We start from the raw sequence: 24677 nt of genomic DNA, 5'->3' as shown, positions 1-24677 counted from the left end.
CCATATCTGCCTTAATACCCACACACAGCTTTTTAATGGCCAAATATTGGGAAGTGAGATAATAAAAGCTTCTGCTTCCCCATCAATCATGTACTGGCTTTATTGAAGTATTTTCTAGCTTGATTTACACACTAGATTTGTTCCGCTTCTTTGTCTGAAAACAAACCAGTGGCACCGCTTGTTTCATTGCGATAAACAGCTCAGTTAGAATGTGGCACATCTTGGGTGCAGGCCACCCCTAGGCTAATCACTTTTGCAACAGCATCCCAATCCCACCACTCTGCCTAGTGCAGCATTACTTTAGGAACTAGATGGGATTTTAATGTGGAGCAGAGGCCCTGCTTTGACCTAGTTTTAAACCCACAATTCACACACCCCAGTCACCCTTCTTTTTTCTTTCTTTTTTTAAAAAAGAGCAAACCACCAGATTCATTAGGCTAGATCTTGCTTCTGATGCTATTTGTCAGCACAGAACAGATGAGGATGAGCTGCTAATAAATCCAATTTTAAAAAGACATGTTATTTACAGGCAAGCTGTACAAGTATTGTCAAAACATATGGGGAGGACAGCTCCCCACATTATAATTTAAATGACAGATGCCCAGAATCTGACATCTCACTCTGCCCTTAGGGTGAAGGAAATGGTTTACCCTATTCTAAAGGCATATTAGACCTGCAGCATTTGCAAACCACCATTGAGGTAAAAAAATGGGTCATTGCAACTTAGCATGAAGGAAGTTCTGCTTCTCCTCCAAGTTCAGGAGCGTTTTGTCTCAACAATTCTGAGTCAACCTTTCGTAGGTGCGGCCAGTTTTAGGGCTATAATGTCCAGTTGCAGCAAGATGATGACTTGATGGGCTTTAACCTATGCTTTAAAAAATAGCTTCTAGTTAAAGAAGGTTTTCTACATGTATTTGGCTCAGCTGGAAAAGAAGAGCCTGGCCACTGGTCAGGCCAGTGGCCCATCTAGTCCAGCATCCTGTTCTGGCCAATCAGATGCCCCAAAGGAAGCTTGTCAAGCTGGAACTGAGTGCAACACATCTCTCACCACCAGGATTCCTGGCAACTGGCATTCAGAGGCATTCTGCCTCTTGATTGTGGAGGGATAACACAGACAAGGTGGTAGGAGGGACGAGGGCTCCGGACATCTGCTTTTGGGGGAACAGATGCTGTTCTTTTTTTAAAAAAAAATGAGGATATTTAAGAGCTGTCCCACACCCAATTTGCAGGCATGCCCCACCCAGTATGTCTGTATGCAAACATATTACATGACATCTCCCCACAAGGAGACCTGCCCTGTCCAGTTACTACTATTCATTTATTGTACACGGTGATCTCTCAAAGCTGAATGCCTTTTGCAAAGATTTTGCTTAAGTTCATCTCATTTACTGAAAGGGCAGGGAACTTTCTTTCCATTGAAGGCTATACTCCTTTCAAAGGTAATCAAGTGGGGGCCACTTGCTGGTAATGGATGGGGAAAGGTCTGACGTCTGGGGTGAAATACCTTACCTTTTTCTCTCTGCCACCCCCCTTTCTTTCCCTCCTCCCTTGAACATAAGAAGAGCCTGCTGGATCAGGCCAGTGGTCCATCCAGTCCAGAATCCTTTGCTCACAATGGCCAACCAGATGCCTTTTCTGGGAAACACACAAGCAGGACCTGAGAACAAGAGCACTCTCCCCTCCTGTGGTTTCCAGCAACTGGTGTTCTGAAGCATTATTGCCTGCAGCTAACTGACCAACTGTGTTGCAGATAACTCTGTTTTGACCCCAAATATAAAGCCTGCCCCCCTAAAATAAATCTTAGCTATGCCCATGTCCCTGGAACATAACCCTTATGCAAGTTGAAAGTGTCTTGTACTTTGCCTCCTGCATCAACCTAAAGACAAAAGCAGATGCACAGCCCCAAACAGGCAACTCCCAAATCACAAACAAAACTAGAAAAACAAAGCAAAACCTCTCAATTTTTGTAAGAAGGGGGTCTGGAAAGACACCTGAATGGAGAAGGCTACATTAAGCATACTTTCAATGTACCACTTGAAGTGCTTAATGCAGTCTGCTGGTCAACCTCCCAGCTGCGGAGGTCTTCCAGGTCTTCCACCGTTTGCCCCCAGGCACCCATCCAAGCAGGATGTATTTGCCTCCTACCACAGCTGCATCTGTTCTCCCTCTAATCTTTGTTTTTCTGTTCTCTAGCCCCTTTCCTGGAAATGGACCAAAATAATATTTAAAACTGCAGCAAAATCAGAGTAATCTGGAAAAGGCACCAAACTGCTTCTCGCACATTAACAGGATGTGTATTCCGCATGTGTGCATATAAATTATGCAGCACGGTCTCTCAATCCAGGCCTCAGGCCTCGCCCTAGCCGTGCCTCCTTCCCAGACTTCACCTCTCAATGCGTCCTTAAACTGTGATCAATGCTCTCTCCTACCTGTATGGGGAGAGGGGTGTGTATAGAACCCTTTGATGTTTGCTTGTCTGGAAAACAGAGTAATGTACAAAGGAAAGAGCCATGTGTTGCTCCAGCCACTTTTGCCTCTGATCCCATCTATTTTTTTACCCCTTTGCCCTGCCCACACCTGGCAGTGGCCCCTGAAAGGTTGCCCATGAGGGAATGCAATCCTCAGGATGAAAAATGTTCCACAGCCCCACTGTGGTCAATACAGGGCGATGGCCTGACTCAGCATGGCAACTTTCTAGGTTCTTGACTCGAGCTATGGAATGAAGCACTCCTTTAGCATGCCCCGTGGCATATGCAAAGTGCCTGTAGCTACAGGGCAGTTCATGAAACAAGGATTAGGCAATGAGAATAAGATGAGAGTGTTGCTTTCACAACAGCCACTTGCTGCTCACCTGCAGTGTGGAATAATTGCCTTCCTGGCCACCAGGTAAGGGAAGTCTGATAAACAGGAAGAGAGAGACTGTTGTTGGATCATTCAGTTTCCTTTCAGGCTGTTGTCAGGTAACAAGCAACACTACAGCATTATGTGTGGGCTAAAGGATAGGCTATTAAATGCTCGTAAGCCCAAAATAAGTAATAGGTTAGGTTTGTGGATTTATCTGCAAGCCTGAGATAGCAGAAGTCTCAGTAACTGTTTGTTCCAAGTCAGTGGTTTCACTTGCAACCTTCGTGCCAGCAACCTAGGAATGTGAAGAGATCTAAAAGCACCACAAACAGAAGGGGGGATGGGGTGGCTACAAGCCTCTAATCAAACTCTGATAACTGCCACAGAGCCGTGAGAGAGTAAGCTGGTTTCTTTAGACCTCACAGCTGCAGAGACAGACTCTGGGCCATTTGAGAGCTTCTGAAATGCTTCTGAAAAGTTTAATGGAAGGTAGGTTAAGATGGAAGAAACCTTATACCCCTATGCTATTTTAAAGCAGAGGCTGGATGGCCATTTGTTATGGATGCTTTAGCTGTGATTGCTGCATTGCAGGGGGTTGGACTAGATGACCCTTGGGTCCCTTCCAGCTCAGGGATTCTATGATTTTGTTTCTTTTGAATGGAGCTTTAAATCTATCCATGGCTACCGGATAAGGTAGGACAGTAAAAACTTATTCTGCGTCTCAGATTATTATTGCATTGTTTTGTTTAGAACAGAAACTCCAAGCAAAAATGATCATGATGAAGGTTCCTAAGAGATGCATTTTGCATACAGTTGCCTTGACTCAAATGTTTGTTGCCCTCTTTTAATATTTCCTGTAGCTCAGAGATAGAACACTTTGCATGCAGGGGTCCCAAGTTCAATCCTTGGCATCTCCAGGCAGGGTTGGGAGAGAAACCCACTTGAAGTCCTGGAGAGCTGCTGCCTGTCAATGAAGACAATGCTAAGCTAGATGGACCATTGCCCTCACTCAGTATAAGGCTGCTTCCTGGGGTATTTCCCTTAAATTGCTACCTAATTTTTTGTTGTTGCCAGTTCCTTAAGAGGAGCAATTTTTGTCAAGGCTCCAGCCAGGGAGGAAAACCCCCTCTTCTCATTCATTCCATTTCCAGTGGGGAGAAGTAGAAGGCGGACTCTTATGGTCCAGATCAGGCATCCCCAAACTCGGCCCTCCAGCTCTTTTGGGACTACAACTCCCACCACCCCTAGCTAACAGGACCAGTGGTCAGGGATGATGGGAATTGTAGTCCCAAAACAGCTGGAGGGCCGAGTTTGGGAATGCCTGTTCCAATTGTCATCTTTCAAGTATACTTATGAGATGCACATAGGTTTTCCTGATCACTTTGACCTGGAACTCTTCTTAAGACTGCAAAATAGCCCAGTTAATATTGCCTCCAAACCACTGATCATACCCTTTGGATCGGTCAGTCAGGGATGGCACCATGTTCCCTAGCTAATGAAGATGCTTCTATGGTAATGCTGTGCCCATCCACAGTAATGCAGCAGACTGCACTGTGGAATCCCAATACATCCTAAGGCCCGCCCTCAAGTTGATGTCACAGTTCATATGAGCAGGAGACAGGATCAATCCCTCATGGGGCCTCTGAGCTCAAAGAGGTAGTGGGGGACACAGCACCCAATTTGGGAGTCACTACCACACGCAGAGCAGCCAAGGTAACCAGGACTCGTTTCCCAAATCTCCTTTCATTGTTGCAACCTTTTCTTGGTGTTTTGTGCAACAGCCATAGCCTCCCAGCGAATGGGATTCCTGATCTCATATACACAACGAAGCAACAAGAGGGAGCAGCTCTGGCACCAGCATACTGCAGTAGTGGCTGCTTGCTCTCTCCTTCACTCTCACTTATCTCCTCTGCTACATATTCCAGACACTCCTCCTGCATGTTAAGGAGCTCTCGCAGTCTGGCAAAGGCTCTCATAAAAAGCAACATTCACTCAGTCTGCATATCCTCCAACAGCCCTGAACATCAACCGTTTGCTATGTGTGGGTGGCAAATATTGACTCCTAGTCTCCATGAACTCAACCAGAGAAACCCACACTCCAATCCCTACGCCTCTTTGATTCAGCGTACTATTTTCTTCCTAAACACACCAGATCTCCTCTCAATACTAGAAGCAACTGAATTAAGTCAACTGGCCCTGGTAAACAATGGCTTATCTTGGAACCCCCAACAGGAGGTAGCATGTTCTTAGATACCTCAGTCCATTTGGGGCCACAGTAAGAGCTAACAGGTCTGCTGTGATAGGATGATCAGGCTGTCCAGTTGTGCCCCTGCTCCTTTCAACACAAGGCAGTCAAAGTGCTGGACAATATTTCAGAGCTAGGTATATTCACACCAAAAGCAAGTATCCAAGATGTATTTCCTCAATGAAGGCAGTGCCACAATTTTATTTTTAATTGCTAGGAAAATAACAGTTTCTCTCCAGCTACCACATTCATTGAGATTCCTACCAGAAGAAGGAAAACCACAGACAGTGCAGGCACCTTTTAATAACTGGCAATATCTAATACTGTACAGTATAGGCCATGGGTAGGAAAACAAAGGCGCGGGGGCCGGATCTCGCCAAATCGCCTTCTAAATCCGGCCCACGGACAGTCTGGGAAGCAGTGTGTTTTTACATGAGTAGAATGTGTGCTTTTATTTAAAATGCATCTCTGAGTTATTTGTGGGGCATAGGAATTTGTTCAACCCCCGCCCAAAAAAATATATACCGTAGTTCAGCCCCCCCCCCACAAGGTCTGAGGGACAGTGGACCAGCCCTCTGCTGAAAAAGTTTGCTGACCCCTGGTACAGGCCAATGCTGCAGGCATGAGCGGAAAGGGAAATCAGAGAGATACAAGTTGAGCAACACAAATTCCTCTGCCATCCCATGTCCAACGCCTACACTGTCAGATTTTGGATATATTGTGTAGGGGCTCAGTGCTCCCTCGCAGTATAGCCCCAGTTTACAAGTTCGAATCCTAATTTGTGTGTTTTTTAACAAAAAAAACCCAGGGTGTTTTCACTGCTTTAAGTCTACCCTCCTCTCTCTCTCCCTACCCCCCAGTCAGGGAGTGCCTCACCCATTCTGTGAACCTCTTGCGATTTTTAATCCGCCTACTGGCATACTGTTTGAAGGCCACCCACTCCCATTGTTCCAGGGTAGTGAACAGGATGTGTCATTTTCACTTCCTCATTTCTGACAGCAAAAGTGAAATTGACAAGCCCATTTGAAAAAAACAAAAACAAATCAATTCTGCGGAACTCCTTTACAGCCAACCAGGATCCACCTTCAATCTCAGGCTTCAACACAGAGCCCACAGCTGTCCCTGGGTGAGCTTCCACCACCAACCTTCCGGTTAACAGCTGGTCACACTGACCAGTTATGTCGTAGGAGGTGCTTCTATTTCATATCTTTATTCTTTTCTGCTTCCCCCCCTCAGGTGGTCTGAACCCTCATATTGCTTGCTGGTGTACAAAAGTGGCCAAAAGCAGCTTCACTCCATAGTGGAGTGTGGCTATTTCTGCATCTAACACCTGCTTTTACCCTGAAAAAGCAGCTACCGTATTTTTTGCTCCACAAGACACACCAGACCATAAGACGCACCTAGTTTTTGGAGGAGGAAAACAAGAAAAAAATATTCTGAATCTCAAAAGCCAGAACAACAAGAGGGATCGCCGCACAGCAATCCCTCTTGCTGTTCTGGCTTCTGGGATAGCTGCGCAGCCTACATTCGCGCCATAAGATGCACACACATTTCCCCTTACTTTTTAGGAGGGAAAAAGTGAGTCTTATAGAGCAAAAATTATGGTATTATAAGTTGGGAAATGAGACAGTGGCAGCACCACTGATACACCCCACCCAAGGTCCATTTGCAAACCACTTGTGAGTCACAGCTCACTGAATGAAGCTCAGTAGTTTAGGTTCTGCAGTTAAAGGACCCAATGCTCCTATCCTAGGAAGAGGGGGACGAGGCTCAACAGTACTCTTTCCCCCTTCACAGCAAGGCATCTTGTCCCTATAACTCACAAAGGTTAGACATGGCAGGCTACTCACGTGGTCACCTGTAGGAAAAACAAAACAAAAAACCAAAAGATCCAACAGGGAATCATTTGGGAAGCGGAAAAGACAGCATCTCCACTTCAGCATGCATTCAAGTTTTTAATGTGCCACAAATGACTATATATCCATATACATTGGCAAGCAGGCTGGTAAACTAAACCAGGTGTGAGGAAGCTTTGGCCCTCCAGATGGCAACTCCCACCATCCCTAAACACTGGCAGTGCTCTCTAGGGCTGTTGGGAGCTGAATTTCAGCAACATCTGGAGGTTGAAAGTTCCCCACACCTGATCTAAACAGCCATGGCTCCTCCTTCCCTCACCACAGGGGCTTTTGAAACACCCCTTTGTCCTGAGGGTAGCAGGAAAAGAAGCTGAAAAACAGCTGCTTCAAAACTCCCCCCCCCCCCATTTGCATGTATACAAAAATTTTATTGTCTCGTTTCGTTGTACAAACATTATTGTAAACTGCTTTGCAGGATCCATTTGACAGAAAGTATATAAATGCCTTATAGAAATATAATAAATTATCTGCGGGTTTATTTGTAAGGCTGGGTTATATTTTAATTGCTGGGTGGCTATGAAAGGAAGGCTGCCCTATGGGAAATATCGCTATCGAGACATGCTTTTTACAGCGTCACGTGGGTAAGTGAACAGTGCCAACTGGCTGGGATGGGCCAGGTGTGGGATGCTAGCCAGCTTACCACCTTTCCACAGTGACCCTGCTCTCACCAAAACAGGTATACCTACTCTCACACAAGAGATGTTGGAATGCAATACACGTCTCATTTGCAAGGTGTGCATTAATCATTCTCCAGGCTTGCCCACCCCAGAGTGTCACGGGTTATGTGGCTTCTTCCCCCCCACCTTTACTTCAGTTCAGAGGATATCATGCTCTTCAGTTCCAAAAAAAAATCATGCTGAAGGGGAATGTTTCCTCCTGGATCAATTGTCTTCTTTCAGAATGGGGAGGAAGCAGGCCACACAGTCAAAGCCATACAAAGCAAAACAAAACAGTTGCTGCTTCTGTGGTGCAGCAGAAAAAATGCTTTACAATCATTAACCTGCCTCACGGTCAACTGAGAGAAGGGTAATTATCCAAGACAACTGCCTAGTGAGACTCATAACTCAGTAGTATGTCTTTGGACATGATCACCTATGCTTTACAGCAGACCAGTCCCTGAGCTGGAAAATTGCTTTGGGGAAGCCTAGTTCCAGGCTGGCTCAGTCAGAGTAAAGGGACACAGACTGCAACTTAAGGAGCTTACATAAGAAGTCAAAACATCCTACGATGGAGGGCACCCCCTCCAAAACAGTGCATGAAGACTTGGGGAAAGAGGTTGATTTTAAGAGGGCCCATATAGCAAGCCCTAGCCTGCTGCCACCACCCACCCAGTGGAGACTGGGATGAAGGTATCCCAGAGAAGGGGGATTTGTCAATCAAGATCCATTCCCCAAGCCACAACATCTGCATTCCTAAAGCCTGCCTTACTCTGCTACCCTCAGATAAAGCACCTCGACTTCAAAACAAGAATACTCCCTGCACTGCAATTCCCATGTCATCCAGGATGAGAAACAAGGGGGGGGGTTTCACTCTGGTCACCCTCAGGCACTTGTGGCCCAGATGCCCCTAGACTGGGTTCGCTGCCTAAAGCCTTCATCCCTCAGTTGTTTCAATATCTCAGAAGGGCTGTGGTACTGTTAAGAGGGGAGGTTCAGCAGCAACAGCTTCTCACTACTGTTGCACTGAGACAATAACCATTTTTCCTCCACCCCTCACTAGGAAGAACAGGGGAGGCCTCCCCTAAATCTGGCAATCCAAAATCTACACATCCTCCCCATTCCATGCCTTAGTACTCAGTCCCTAAACCAGTTTCCAGACTCAAGAGCGCTAAACAGAGAGAGGGTGAATAAAAAGTGTGAAAACCCAAGCTCATGAAAAGTGCCTTCTGCTCAACCATATCCTGGGACATCCCAGGGAGGAGCTGGACAGAGGCTTCAACCAAGTAGCCTTGGCCCTATTTTATTCTGGACCACAGTGGAGTTTAAAGTAACAAGAGGTCCTCAGAACCTCTTTAATCACACATCCCTCCAAGCCAGGTGTGGGACACACCCCAATCTAGGCAGGCTGGAGCCTGGTACCTCTCTGAAGGCAACAGACATCTGTAGCCAAAAGCGATATTCTTCAGCCTAGGGTCATCCTCAGACACAATTAGACTCCAACTCTCAAAAGCAAAAGAACCTCTGCCCATGGGAAAAGCTTCCTCCAGCCCATCTGAGGTTACATAAATAGGAAGCTCTTTGTGCTTTACTACCAAAGCAATTGCTTACCCACCTCTCTTCTGCCAAGAAACAACTTTCAACACGGCCCAGAAAAGCAAGAATATCCATGCCCATGGAAAGAGCACCCCTGGCCATCAGGGTTACACATGCATATAGCTCCCCGCAACTGTTCTCCCTCTACAGGGCTCCCCGTCAGGGCTCATCCCTCTGGGATGCAAACAGCACCCCTCCCCACCCCATGAAAGAAGTGCCCCCTTGCCCTGGCTGCTGGGGATTACAGAAATTTACAGCCACTGGTCGTCCAGCCTCACCCACCCACCCAGCCTGCCAGCAAAATTCCCAGAAAGGCAAGAGTCTCCTGCCCATGGCAAAAATGCCTCAGCGTCACTGGGCTTAGAGAAACTTGCCCTCACCACTCTGGGAAGGGAGACAAGCCATTTTCCCCAAAAGGCAACAGGGGTTATAACTCTTGGGTGCAAACTCCAGCCCATTGAGGTGTGTGTGTGTTACAGAAACTTAGTCACCAGCTGTTCACCCTCACCCACACCGACCCACCCGCAGGAGTGGCACAAGCCAGCTCCCAAACAGGGAAGAGTACCCTTGCCCACAGACAGAGCGCCTCTACACCACAAACATATAGCTACCACTTGCAGTTTCCCTTCCACAGGGTTTTCCTACCACAGCTCATCATTCTTGGCACAGAGAGTGCCTCCTGACCATGGCAAGAGTGCCCTGCTAAGTGTGTGAGACACAGAAACTTCCACCTACCACCCTCCCCAAGAATATGGGATGCCAACTTGAATAAAATACAGTGGTACCTCGGGTTAAGAACTTAATTCGTTCTGGAGGTCCGTTCTTAACCTGAAACTGTTTTTAACCTGAGGTACCACTTTAGCTAATGGGGCCTCCCGCTGTGATTTCTGTTCCCCTCCTGAAGCAAAATTCTTAACCCGAGGTACTATTTCTGGGTTAGCGGAGTCTGTAACCTGAAGCGTCTGTAACCCGAGGTACTACTGTGATGGGAGAGGTAAGTAAGCCCCACCCCGTATAATCGATCGCATGGTGCTTTGCACGCGCACACCATTCGTAAGGCAATGTCCATCAACTTTGGGGGTGGGGGCGGCCCCCTCAAATATTTTATTGGGGGAGGCGGCGGCGGCGAAGGAAGCTATGCCAATAGCAGAGACCGGCCAATCTCCGGGGAATGGCAACAGTGCCCCTGCGCATGGCGAGAGCGCCTCTGCCGCACTTGAGGCTACTACAAAGAGGCGGGACACCACTTGCCTCCTGATTCTGGCCAGCCACTCCCGGGCTCGAGGCGAGCCCCTACGCACCCACTCCCGAAAGGGGCAAGAGTGCCTCTGCCCATGGCAAGAGCGCCCAGTGCGCACTCCCCCCCCCCCGCCGCCACTCACGGCGCCTCCTGCTCTGGTCCGTCTCCGCCGTCGGCCACGAGGAAGCCGAACTTGTCGACGCGGCGCTCGCCGTCGGAGCTGCTGCCGCCGCCGCCGCCGCCCAAGGAGCTCCGCGAGTCCATCTCGCTGGCCGCTGCCGCCGACGCCGCCTCGTCTTCGGCAGCGTCGTCGTCCTCCTCCGCCTCGGCCAGGGGTCCGCGGGGCGCAGAGCCCATGTCGCCGGCCTGGGCGGCGGAGGCAGCCTCCGCGTCGTCACCGCCGCCGCTTCCTCCCGCTCGGCTCTTGGCCATACGCGGCCGCCTCAGCGGGAAGGAGGAAGGGGCGCCGCCGCCATCGGACGAAACCCACAGACGATCCGGCCTGGCCGCCTCTCCCTCAGCCGATCCGGCCACGCCCATTGGCTGAGCCATCGCTCCCGAGCCCGCCCCTACGCAGCCGGCATTGGCTCTCTGGCGCGGGCGAGGGCCGGCGGCCTCGCAGGCCTCTTGAATGGAAAATGGGCGGGAAAGGGGGCGCGAGCCGGCAAAGCTCTTGGCCGTCCGAGCTGCCAATCAATCAAAGGCTTAAAGAACCCCCTCTCCTCCTGCTTCTCACCCGCCAATCCAGTTGACCAGGAGGAGCGCGGTCTTTCCTCCTCCGCACCCGCCTCCCCTCCTCCACACTCCTCTTCCCATTCACTTTCCACGTAGGACAAAACTTGGAGAAACGCGGAAGGGGCGGGCGGTGGAGGAGAGGAAGGAGGTGTTTTCCAGTGTGGAAATAGATGCAGCTCAAATTTAAGGATTACTTAGTTAAATATGTTAAGTTAAATTAACTGAAAATTGCTTGCAGATACTTAATTGGCTTAGGATTTTATTTATGTTAAGTGATGAATTAATATGTTTAATTTCATAATGTGAAGATCTAAGGATGTTAATGTTTAAGTTAAATTTTATAAGAACTGTGATTTGGAAAACTCTTAAAAGGATATGCAGTGAAATTCAACCAAGGCAAAGCGAGGAAGTCACTTAACAATGTTAATAAATGTAATTTTCAATAAGGCTATGATTTATGTTTGTTTGCTTTATGTGTTTGTTTGTTTATAATATGAAAACCAATAATTAAAAAAAAAAAAACAAACGTATTCAACAGCAAGCTGCAATCCTATATCCACTTTTTTGGAGGGGGGGGGGAGAGTAAGCCCCTTTGAATTCAATGGAACTGATTTCAGGGTAGGCATTCATGGGATTACTTTGTCCTGCTCCGGACAGGCGGTTATGTAGAGGAGATGCAAGTCCTGTTGGGTTCTGTAATACAGCAGCGTTTATAAACCATCAAAAACATACAGTATACTACTGTATAATCTCGAATGGTAAAACAAGCCTACTCAGCTATGTAGAATGCTGGTGTGTCTTTTAATGTGTCCCCCTCCAAAAAATATTTCAATGTTTTCACTTTTTTATTCAAGGATCACCAATAAGCATTCAACCATCTCCCCCCACGCCACCAACCGAAACACCAAACGTCTATTTGATTACAATAAACTTTCACATCATTTCAGTTTTTAAACAAAAGTATCATATGTTTTATTTCACTTTTAATTTTTCTGAATGTTTTACAAAGTTGCTTTTAACTGTTTTTACCGATAATTTTATTGTTTTATTCTCTTTGAGGGTTGTTGTTTTTTTACAAACGGTTTATAAATTTAATGAAATAAATTAATTAATTAAAAATAAGTGTACATTTTCTATCACCTGGGAGCATAGAATACTACCACTTCTCCTTTAACATAAAAAACCTTATGGTTGAGTTCAAATCCTACTGCTCATGCCATGTCATAGAAAGTTTGGAGGACAGTCAAGAAGCTAGACAATAACTTTCTGGTCTGTTTCAGGCAAAAGCAAAACAGATACAGGGAACTCCAGACAACAGCTAAATTAAAGTAAGTCCAGTGCCATCTAGTGGCTAAATCATATACCAACAATATGTACACAGCTACATATATATATATACACACACACACACACACACACACACACACACACGGGTGGTTTGGCTGCCACCCCCACTTTCAGTAGGAAAGCTTAAAGGTAAAGGGACCCCTGACCATTAGGTCCAGTCATGACCGACTCTGGGGTTGTGGCGCTCATCTCGCTTTATTGGCCAAGGTAGCCGGCGTAGAGCTTCCGGGTCATGTGGCCAGCATGACTAAGCCGCTTCTGGCGAACCAGAGCAACACACGGAAATGCCGTTTCTACTTGCACTTTGACGTGCTTTCAACCTGCTAGGTTGGCAGGAGCAGGGACCGAGCAATGGGAGCTCACCCCGTCGCAGGGATTCGAACCGCCGACCTTCTGATCGGCAAGTCCTAGGCTCTGTTGTTTGACCACTGACGTCCCAGGAAAGCTTAGGCCATAATAAAATTGGTAATTTCTAAGGTGCTGCAAAACTCTTTGTTGTTTATGTACAAATGCACCACACCAGTTGGCACTGCCACCACCCCCTAACTGGCATGGGAAAACCTCCTACAAAGGGATTAAAACAATCTGGAGCTTTGGGGGAAAGGGCCATAGCTGAGTCAGAGACCATCTACCTTGCATTATGCAGAAGGTCCCGGGTTTAACGTAGGACTTGGAGAAGCCCCTTCCTGGAACCCTGGACAGCTACTTGCAGACAGGACTGAACTAGATGGGCAAGTGGGTCTGACTCGGGGTGAGACGCCTTCCTATGTTCCCAGCCCAAACAAATGTCATTGCAATTTTCCTTTATATTCAACTTAGTTGGCGACATAAGAACATAAGAAGACCCTGTTGGATGAGGCTGGTGTCCCATTGGCTTCAGCATCTTCTTCTAACTGTGGTCAGCTAGATGCCTTAGCCCAGTATACCTGAAGGAGTGTCTCCACCCCCATCGTTCACCCCCATCATTCAGCCCGGACACTGAGGTCCAGCTCCAAGGGCCTTCTCGTGGTTCCCTCTGTGCGAGAAGTGAGGTTGCAGGGAACCAGGCAGAGGGCCTTCTTGGTAGTGGCACCCGCCCTGTGGAACGCCCTCCCATCAGATGTCAAGGAAATAAACAACTATCTGACTTTTACAAGACATCATCAGGCAGCGCTGTTTAGGGAAGTTTTTAATGTTTGTTGTTTTATCGTGTTTTTAATAGTCTGCTGGGAGCGACCCAGAGTGGCTGGGGAAACCCAGCCAGATGGGCAGGGTATAAATAACATCATATTATTATGTGGGTTGCCCACAGGCATCTGTGAGAAGTGAGGTTACAGGGAACCAGCCAGAGGGCCTTCTCAGTGGTGGGGCCACCCTGTGGAATGCCCTCCCATCAGATGTCAAGGAAGTAAACAACTATCTGACTTTTACAAGACATCTGAAGGCAGCCCTCTTTAGGGAAGTTTTTAATGTCTTAATATTTTTATTATGTTTTTATATATGTTGGAAGCCACCCAGAGTGGCTGGGGAAGCCCAGTCAGATGGGTGGAATATAAATACAGCAGCTGGAGCAGCAGCAGCAGCAGCAACAACAACAACAACAAGCCACTATGAGAATAGGATGCTGAATAGGATTGGCCTCATCCAGCAGGCTCTTATGATGTTCTTCGTGGATTTCCTATTAACTGGAAATACTTAGGACTTGCATATATTTTATCAGGGAGAGAGGATATTGAAAGGGGAGGCACACCTTGAATGCAGCTTGGTTTTGTCAGTCCTTTGCAGCATCCAAACGTAAGAGTCCGCCGGATCAGGCCAATGGCCGATCTAGTTCATCCTCCTGTTCTCACACTGGCCAGTCAGATGCTTCTGGGAAACCTGCAAGAGGCACTTGAGCGCAGGAGCACACTCTCCTCCTGTGGATTCCTGCAAGAAGCATTCCGAGGCACGTTGAAGGAGAACATAGTCGTTATGGCTATGAATGTGACCAATCTCTTTTTTAAAGCCCTCCGAGTTGGAATGAGCACCCAAGTTTTCTTCTTGCTTTCAGGAAAGGCTCTTGCGACTTTCCCAACTGCAGCACAGCCAGAAGTCCAGCAGGTTGAGCTTTTCCCTGCAAGCGCTCTCCCCAGCCTTCTGGCACAGGGATGGTGGCTGCGGAGTACATGTCCATTTTTCGAAAGAAATACAGTATTGATGGCTGCTGCCACCTTCTGGTGGCAGGCTAGCATTGGGTTGTGGGAGAGAAGGGAAGCAGAACTCATTCCATCAGCTCTGCTGAAAGGCTGACTTCATCAGGCCTCTTTGGCCGCTGAATTGTTTCCAGCTGCTCCTTATAAGAGTAAAATATACTCGGAGTCGAGAGTGGATTTCATGCTCTTTATTCAGTGGTGAGGAGGAATGGAAGTTTGCCCACAATATCTGCTTTATATACATTATTTACACAATGGGCTGCACGTGATTGGCTAATTCCGGGATTCTCCTGTAAGCCAATCATGTTGTGGATTCACTTCCACCTGGAGCTGGATTGGGTGGCTCCTGCGGACCAATCATACTGCTGCATTGTTCTAGGACCAATCAGACTGCTGCATTCTGAATCCTATTGTTCTGGAACCAATCAGACTGCTGCATTTTGGATCCTATTGTTCTAGAACCAATCAGACTGCTGCATTTTGGATCCTATTCAACTCAGTACATAACAAAGAGCTACTATTTAACTTTAAGAATGGGCACCTGACTTGTTCCCCCCCCCTCTTCCCTCCATGCCCTTTTCCTTTTGTGCTATGGCTTTTAGAATGTAAGCCTGAAGGCAGAGACTGTCTTGTTTTTAACTGATTGTATGTGGGTTGCTCTGGGAGCCTTATCTGGCTGAAGAGTGGGGTATAAATGCTCTAAATCAGAAATGGGGAACCCCAGGTGCAGGGACCAAATATGACACACACACCCCAGTTTCTCTGTCTGCCCCATGGGACTCTCGCCAGCCAACCGCCTTTTGTCAACCCTGCTCACACAATCATTTAGTGTTTTTCTCCTGGCTAAGATGTATCCTTCAACTCTGAAGATGTCTTTGCTTGCCTCAAGTACAGTGGTACCTTGGTTCTCAAACTTAATTCATTCTGGAAGTCCGTTGGACTGCCAAAACCGTTTGAAAACCAAGGCACAGTTTCCGATTGGCTGCAGGAGCTTCCTGCACTCAAGCACTAGCTTTGTCGGACGTTCAGCTTCCAAAAAACTTTCACAAACCGAAACACTTACTTCCAGGTTTGTGGTGTTTGGGAGCAGATTTGTTCAGCAACTAAGCCGTTCAGGAACCAAGGTACCAATGTATATAGAGGGGTGTATAGAAACTAACTTACTGTACAAAAGTAGCATTTGCATATGTTGCTCCACCCACTTTTCTCTCTGGCCTTGCCCACCACTGGAATGCGTGTTGGGATTCAGATCTTACAGGGTTAAGATGTTCTGAGTAATGCCTCACATTCTGACGTTTGGAAGGAGGGAGGAGCTTTACTTTCTGTTCTCTCTTTGTCTCTGAAAGAGAAGGACGCCATGAATGCTAGCAGTCCAGGAGAATCTGAGAAATGCTGAGCTGTAAATATTTTGCTGCAATAAAGAACTGATAATTTGGACACACAAGTGCTTGGTGTGTTTGGATCTAAGCAAGCAGCAACAGTTTTTTCCGCTGTGTTTTTTACTCTGCAAGGCGAAACCGGAGAGAAGAAGGTCGGCGCAGCTTGGCTAAGAAGTGTGCCGGACCGCTATAAACTGGGGCTAATTGGGGCCATAAAGCAATTAGCCAGTGCCACATTTTATAACAATGCGGCCCCTGGAAAGTTCCCCAGAAGGGGCTGGGGCCCTCAGAGAACCAGTGTGGTGTAGTGGTTAAGAGTGGTGGACTCGTAATGTGGTGAACTGGGTTCGATTCCCCGCTCCTCCACATGCAGCTGCTGGGTGACCTTGGGCTAGTCACACTTCTCTGAAGTCTCTCAGCCCCACTCACCTCTCAGAGTGTTTGTTGTGGGGGAGGAAGGGAAAGGAGATTGTTAGCTGCTTTGAGACTCCTTAGGGTAGTGATAAAGCGGGATATCAAATCCAAACTCTTCTTCTTCTCCTCCTCAGGGTGAACAGGGTACCCCACCCCTGCTCCAACCTAACCACCTAGAGACTTACAATGCTTCTATAATATCTGGATTTATTTACAGATATGCAAGTTAAGTATCAGATACCTTAATATGCCAACATGGTCTTGCACATGAGATCGCCACCAAGAGGCACCCCGGCCACTTCAGATGCTTTTTATTCACCCCAGCTCTGTCTGCAAAACAGCAGCTTCTGGCTGGGCTGGCCCTCCCATTGGCAAAGGGAGACGGCTGCCTCAGGCGGCAGGTGCAGCAGGGTGAGCAGTGACAGCAAGATATTGGAGGGAGAGTGTGGACCACGTAGCCTGCTCTGTACTTCCCTGACGCTCTCGGGTTAAGTGAAAGGTGCCGTGCATCACCACTGCTGAAGTAAGATTCACCGCGTGGTTTAGTCAGCTTGAGCAAAGTTCTGCAGCAAAACAGGCCTGGGTTGTACACAGGGCCGGCCCTACAATGAGGTAGAGTGAAGCAGCTGCCTCAGGCGGCAGATGCTAAGTTGCAGGGATGACTGCTATCAAGTGCAGCGGAAGATACTGTCACCAGTATGGAAGTTAAGATTCGATTACCAGCCCTGCTGGCTTCTGCATCTGCTTTGCAGGAGGAAGACATCTTGCCCTTCGCCTCAGGCAGCAAAATGTATTGAGCTGGCCCTGGTTCTATTGGTCCTTTCTCAACCACAGATCCTGTTTATATCACCCTAAGTTGAGAGGGGCTGAGGAAGATGTGGCATTGCAGGGAGCTGTGATTCCCGGATTGCAAAGGGAGTAGATAGATGACCATTTGGACCCCTTCCAACTGTACCATTGTATGTTTCTCTGATTCCTCCAAATGGTTTTCACCTGCCAGCAATTTCCTAACCATTCCTGCGAGCCTTTAACCTTTCATTTCCCTAGCAAGAGATGGCGCCTGGTAACTAGAGAAGGGAGATAAATTCAGCTCAGTTTGCCAGAGCCCTTTGAAATTCGCTCTGCTCAAAATTGTGCACTGCACATGATGCTTTCAAAAGTGCATCTATTAGGGTAAAATGTGCATTGGTGAAAGATTTAACCTGGGACTCTCTGCATGAAAGGGAGATGCTCAGCCACTGAGCTATGGCCCTTCCTAGGTGATGAAGGGCAGGTAAGACATACAAAACACTACTAAACCTTAGGTTACGTAAATACAATCCTGGTAACAACACACACAAAGTAACAGGATGTTTTTGACAATGTAACTTCCATTTCAAACACAATTCAACATATAAGTGTAATTCCATAGACCAACACATCATGCAAACAGAACATATCAAGAGAAATTTTGTTCCATGTTTCCATCATACAAGAATAACTTGTTGTTTAACGGGTATGTTTTGTTACTTAGTTTGTATAAGGCTTATGTTATATCGTGTTTATTTAATTTAGAGTATGCGCGGCTGATGAAGCCCAATTGGGTGAAACAAGGTATTATCCTGGAATCCTTGTCGTGCCATACCTTCAAGTTTTCCATCTGATCCGATATCTACATACAAGGAATGTTAGCATCATCAAAGCAGCGATACCATAAGATAAGCATAGCATATTGTGGTTATTGCCAATATGCCAATTTAGGAACCGACTGGACTTTATCTTCTGACCATCCCTCGGACTTTAATTTCTCTTGATATGTTCTGTTTGCATGATGTGCTGGTCTATGGAATTACACTTTGTGAGATATTATATGTTGAATTGTGTTTGAAATAGAAGATACACAGTCAAAAACAGCCTGTTACATTGTGTGTGGGCAGGTAAGACAGTCAGCGGAGGAGGATAACCTAGGAGTGCAAAGCCCTCTGCAACTTAACAGAAGGAAGAAGGACGTGGGTAAACTGCCCTGTTTTTTCCTTCCCAAGGTGGAGCGGTACATTTTCTCCCTCGCTCCCATCAGTAAGTGGAGACAAATTGATGCTGTTTAAAAATTGATCAATTTCCTGCTAAATGGCTGCATCTCATCATTGGCTCTGAAAAGTGCTTTATCAGGCACATGCGTGAGATCCCTCTGTCTCTCCCTCTCCTCTCTGAAACCCCTTGATAACAAGAATGTCATTTCTACCAGGTCTGGTGTCACCGTGCATTATCTTTTAAGAGCTTGACATCCCAGGCAGACTTACTGGAAAGCGATGCCTGCTCTGTCCTAGGTTTGGGCTTACCTAGGGTAGGCAAAGTGGTAGAGCAACTGCTTCACATCCAGGCTCAACCCCTGGCATCCCCAGGTAGGGTCTGGAGAGATGCTGCCAGTCGGTGTTGGCAGTACTAAGCAAGATGGGCCAATAGCCTATCTCAGTATAGAATTCAATATTAGGAATGGTGTGGCTCAATGGGTTGAGCATCTGCTTTGCATGCAGAAGGTCTCAAGTTCAACCCCCAGCTTCTCCAGGTAAGGTTGGGAAAGATCCCTTGTCTGAAACCTGCTGCCAGTCACGGTTGGCAGTACTGGGCTAAATGGACCAGTGGTCTGACTTAGTAATAAAGCACCTTCCTATGTCCTTATATGCAACTAACTGGTTGTCACAGAGTGAGTCGGTCAGTAAATCACACAGATCAGAGTTGGACTTAACTCTTTATTAGCAAAAACACGATCTTCACAGACTTGGCTGAGTGTCAAGCCTAATGAGCACAGCAGCTCATTCTCAGTAGGTCTTACCCCATGAAATCAGTTGCCAAGACCTCCCCATAGCTGCCTGTATCTCTTCCTTCCCAGGGTTCTCCCCCCAGCAATCAGAGATTGTGTCTTCCGGAGACTGTGCTCTTCCCATTTCACACCTCTTCTGGTTCTGTGGTTGGGGGGGGGGAGGGAGCTTGACACAGCAGGAAGGGGAGGCACCCATGACTCTTCACCAGCCTGACTCATCTCTGCCTCTTGGCCTCCCTCCCCTCATTAGCCTGCTTCAGCTTCTGCCTCTGATTCTGGACTGTTCTCTGCCACAGACTCTCCCTTCTCACTGAGCCCTGTTACCCCTTCAGCTTCTGACACCTCCTCTTCCCATCTTCTCCCTCTGACCACTCATCGTTGTCCCACCACCACCACTCCCGGGGCTCTGAGCCTTCTTCCCTTGGGGGTTCCCCAGCAGGTTCCTCCCGCCATTTCTCTGCGTCCAACCAGCAGCGATGATGACCACTATTGTAACTTGACCGCAACTGACTGGTGAGATTTCATTCCCTTTCCTATGTTTTTGCATAGTTGCCCATCCAAATCCTTCAGCACTGGGTGGCCTACCTATCTAAATGAATTAACAACAAAAATGGCCAGCTCTTACACCAGCTATTTCTTTGCTGATCACTCATAGCTGAGCAAGATTGTCTTCCATAAACACGGTTTTAACAATGAGTCCGTAAGTGACTGTGAAGGCCAATTCTGGACCCACATGTCCTTCCACAGTGGGGACATAGGTTTCCGGATGGGAGTTGATCGCAGTGTGGATTTGCCAAGTGAGCCTTCCTCCTAGCACGTTTCTCCCTTGTGTCCTGAGTTCGAGTGTTTTCAAAACCCATGACACCTTTGGTAAAGGCTGTTCTCCAATTGGAGCGCTCACAGGCAAGTGTTTTCCAGTTGTTGGTGTTTATATCACATTTTTTTAGATTTGCCTTGAAACAGTGTTTAAACCTCTTTTGTTGACCACCAGCATTACGCTTTCCATTTTTAAGTTTGGAATAGAGTAGTTGCTTTGGAAGACAATCATCAGGTTTCCACACAACATGACCAGTAGATCTCCCCACCCCAGTTTGTGGAGGGTCCTGAGGAGCAGTGGGAGAACTACTATTAACAGAGCAGAGGCCACTGGAGAAAGCATTTGATGGGCACAGGATGAGAAATCTTCTTCCTGCCCAGCAAAGAAGAAAAGCAGGAAGGGAGGTGAGTGAGAAAGGGGGAGGAAAGAACGAGAAAATAAAGGCCAATTGCCAATTCTAATTCTGCCCACTAACTACAGGTGTGCACACCTGATGGATAAATCCCTGAGGAAATGCCATCCTCCCCTCAAGCCACACCAAACATTAAAGCAGTACCACCAAGCTTTAAAACACTCATGGAATCATATGTGGTGGTCATGTTTTGAGGTTGAATCCTGACAAGACAGAAGTACTGTTTTTGGGGGACAGGAGGCGGGCAGGTGTGGAGGATTCCCTGGTCCTGAATGGGGTAACTGTGCCCCTGAAGGACCTGAAGGACCAGGTGCGCAGCCTGGGAGTCATTTTGGACTCACAGCTGTCCATGGAGGCTGTTTACCAGCTCCATCTGGTACGTAGGCTGAGACCCTATCTGCCTGCAGACTGTCTCGCCAGAGTGGTACATGCTCTGGTTATCTCCCGCTTGGACTACTGCAATGCGCTCTACATGGGGCTACCTTTGAAGGTGACCCGGAAACTACAACTAATCCAGAATGCGGCAGCTAGACTGGTGACTGGGAGCGGCCGCCGAGACCATATAACACCGGTCTTGAAAGACCTACATTGGCTCCCAGTACGTTTCCGAGCACAATTCAAAGTGTTGGTGCTGACCTTTAAAGCCCTAAATGGCCTCGGTCCAGTATATCTGAAGGAGCGTCTCCTCCCCCATCGTTCTGCCCGGACACTGAGGTCCAGCTCCGAGGGCCTTCTGGCGGTTCCCTCACTGCGAGAGGCCAAGTTGCAGGGAACCAGGCAGAGGGCCTTCTCGGTAGTGGCGCCCACCCTGTGGAATGCCCTCCCATCAGATGTCAAAGCGATAAACAACTACCTGACATTCAGAAGACATCTGAAGGCAGCCCTGTTCAGGGAAGTTTTTAATATGTGACATTTTAGTGTATTTTTCATCTTTGTTGGAAGCCGCCCAGAGTGGCTGGGGAAACCCAGCCAGATGGGCGGGGTACAAATAATAAATTATTATTATTATGACTATTATTATTATTATTATTATTATTATTATTATTATTATTATTATTATCATGTGGGGAGGTAAAAGCTTTCTGGGAAATGATATATAATGAGCTGAAAAAAATGTTTAAGATAATGCTTGTTTTAAAAAAAAAACAGAGACTTTTTTGTTAGGTATCATAGGCGCGGAACTACCAAAAGAGAACAAAAGACTGTTTATGCATGCAACAGCAGCAGCAAGGATGCTCCTAGCCCAGAGATGGAAAGAAGAAAAAGTACCAACCAGATGAGAGTGGCAGACCAAGCTGATGGAATATGCCGAAATGGCAAGATGGACGGGAAAGATCAAGTATTTCTAAAAGACTTATGGTAAATAACTTTTTAACATCTTTGAGAGACTACTGTAAACAGTTGAAATCATTGGCGGGAATGCAAGCACACTTGTAAAGTAACATGAACTTTGGAATGATATATGATTATATAATAGATAAAGGTAAAGGTAAAGGTAAAGGTACCCCTGACCGTTGGTCCAGTCATGGACGACTCTGGGGTTGCAGCGCTCATCTCGCTCTATAGGCTGAGGGAGCCGGCGTTTGTCCATAGACAGCTTCCGGGTCATTTGGCCAGCATGACTAAGCTGCTTCTGGCAAACCAGAGCAGTGCACAGAAAAGCCATTTACCTTCCCGCAAGAGCAGTACCTATTTATCTACTTGCACTTTGACGTGCTTTTGAACTGCTAGGTGGGCAGGAGCTGGGACCGAGCAATGGGAGCTCACTCCGTCGCGGGGATTCAAACCACCGAACTTCCAATCAGCAAGCCCTAGGCTCTGTGGTTTAGACCACAACACCACCCACGTCCCTATATAATAGATTACATCAAAAGATGCAGGAACAAAATAGAGAAATGGAACCGAAGGAAGGAAGGAAGGAAGGAAGGAAGGAAGGAAGGAAGGAAGGAAGGAAGGAAGGAGGTCTGAAGGTTTGAAAGAACCACTTTTTTATTTTTGGAAATGTTATGTTTGTTGTGTATACCTTTTGTGTAAAACCAATAATGATAATAATAATAATAATAATAATAATAATAATAATAATAATACAACAGTTATGGCTTCCCCCAAAGATTTATGGGAGCTGTGATTTGTTAGGAGTGCTGCGAGTTCTTAGGAAACTCCTGTATTCCCCCTCCCAGAGTTCCCTGGGAAGACGTCTTGATTGTTAAACTACTCTGGGAATCATAGCTCTGGGAGGGGGGATCTAGGGGTCTCCTAAGAACTCTTAGCACCCTCAACAAACTACAACTCCCAGGATCCTTTGGGAGAAGCCACCACTGCTTAAAGTAGTATCACAGTGGATGGTGTGAATGTGGCCATAGAGAAGTCCCCAACCTTCAATAATGCTAGTGCAAAACTATTATACTTTCGACAGAAACCCTTGAGATCAAATCAGTCTGTCTTGGAGATTGCCAAGGAGAAGGTGGAGGAGCTGCTTCAGGATTAATGGGCAAATTGGCAAGGAAATGAGCCCGATGGATCTGTGCCTTTTCTTGGAGATCAAGAAACGTCTGTCGAATCAGCATTTCTGTTTTGTTTCACAGCAAGAGGAAAGTGTGGTGAGAGGCAGCGGCGTCATCGTGATGACATTGTGATGACAGTGTTGGGTGAGGGATTGGGTGGAGTCCAAGCCAGGGTTCAGATCCTCCACTCAGTCATGGCACTTATGTGGTGTTCATCAGTATGCGGATAATACCCTCTTTTAAATCAGATAACTACCTCTCTTTTAAATCAAAAGCAGTGAAGGTGGTGAAGGTCCTGTGTGAGTGTCTGGATGTGGTTGGAAGATGGATGGCAGCTAACAGATTGAGGCTGAATCCTGACAAGACAGAAGTACTGTTTTTGGGGGACAGGGGGCGGGTGGAGGATTCCCTGGTCCTGAATGTGGCAACTGTGCCCCTGAAGAAACAGGTGCGCAGCCTGGGATGCATTTTGGACTCACAACTGTCCATGGAGGCGCAGGTCAATTCTGTGTCCAGGGCAGCTATCTACCAGCTCCATCTGGTACACAGGCTTAGACCCTACCTGCCCACAGACTGTCTCGCCAGAGTGGTGCATGCTCTGGTTATCTCCTGCTTGGACTATTGCAATGCGCTCTATGTGGGGCTACCTTTGAAGGTGACCCAGAAACTGCATCTAATCCAAAATGCAGCAGCTAGACTGGTGACTGGGAGTGGTTGCCGACACCACATAACACCAGTCCTGAAAGACCTACATTTGGCTCCCAGTACATTTCTGAGCACAATTCAAATTGTTGGTGCTGACCTTTAGAGCCCTAAACAGCGTTGGTCCAGTATACCTGAAGGAGCTTCTCCACCCCCATCGTTCAGCTGAGATCCACCTCCAAGTGCCTTCTGGCGGTTCCCTCACTGCGAGAAGTGAGGTTGCAGGGAACCAGGCAGAGGGCCTTCTCGGTAGTGGTGCCCTCCCTGCGGAACACCCTCCCATTGGATGTTAAGGAAATAAACAACTATCTGACTTTTAGAAAACATCTAAAGGCAGCCTTGTTTAGGGAAGTTATTAATGTTTGATGTTTTATTGTGCTTTTAATTCTGTTGGGAGTCGCCCAGAGTGGTGGGGTATCAATATATTATTATTATTGTTGTTGTTGTTGTTGTTGTTGTTGTTGTTGTTGTTGTTATGTGACCCTGAGCCAGTCATAAGACCATAAGAAGAGCCTGCTGGGCAGCCAGTGGCCTATCTAATCCAGAATCCTAGCCACCAAGATGCCCCAAGGAGGTCACAAGCTCAAAAGGGGTCTCCTCTCCTGTGGTCTCCAGCAGCTGGTATGCCTCCTATAGAGCACAGCCTTACCACAGTGCAAGTGGCTTACCTCCAGCAGGCCAGAAGGCCACCATCCAATCCACACACCATCAGCCTCTGCGCTTTCTCCCTCGTAATCATGTCCCTCCCTGGTTTATCAGGAAAGGAGAGCAATCTGCTGGAGAGAGTGTGCGTCATTTTGGAGTTTTCCAGTGCCCCATTGACACATAGAATCATAAGGACCCTGGCGGTCATCTAGTCCAAGTCCCTCCACATAGCCATCCCTGAGTGGGCTCGAACC

General features: G+C 47.3%; 1 protein-coding gene across 1 annotated transcript in view; it reads right to left on the bottom strand.

The window, feature by feature from the left end:
* Positions 1 to 11064, bottom strand: part of TBC1D10A (TBC1 domain family member 10A) — a 37040-nt gene extending 25976 nt beyond the window's left edge. Inside the window, exon 1 of the mRNA XM_079956825.1 lies at positions 10640 to 11064. Coding sequence (XP_079812951.1) covers positions 10640 to 11049 — 410 coding nt within the window. The 5' untranslated portion in view covers positions 11050 to 11064. The remainder of the gene's footprint in view (positions 1 to 10639) is intronic.
* Positions 11065 to 24677: the final 13613 nt, after the last annotated feature.

Source organism: Podarcis cretensis (genome assembly GCF_951804945.1).
Source record: "Podarcis cretensis genome assembly, chromosome: 16".
In the NCBI taxonomy this organism is placed as follows: Eukaryota; Metazoa; Chordata; class Lepidosauria; order Squamata; family Lacertidae; genus Podarcis; species Podarcis cretensis.
The sequence above is the reverse complement of the archived record's forward strand: the minus strand, read 5'-3'. Positions and strand labels throughout refer to the sequence as shown.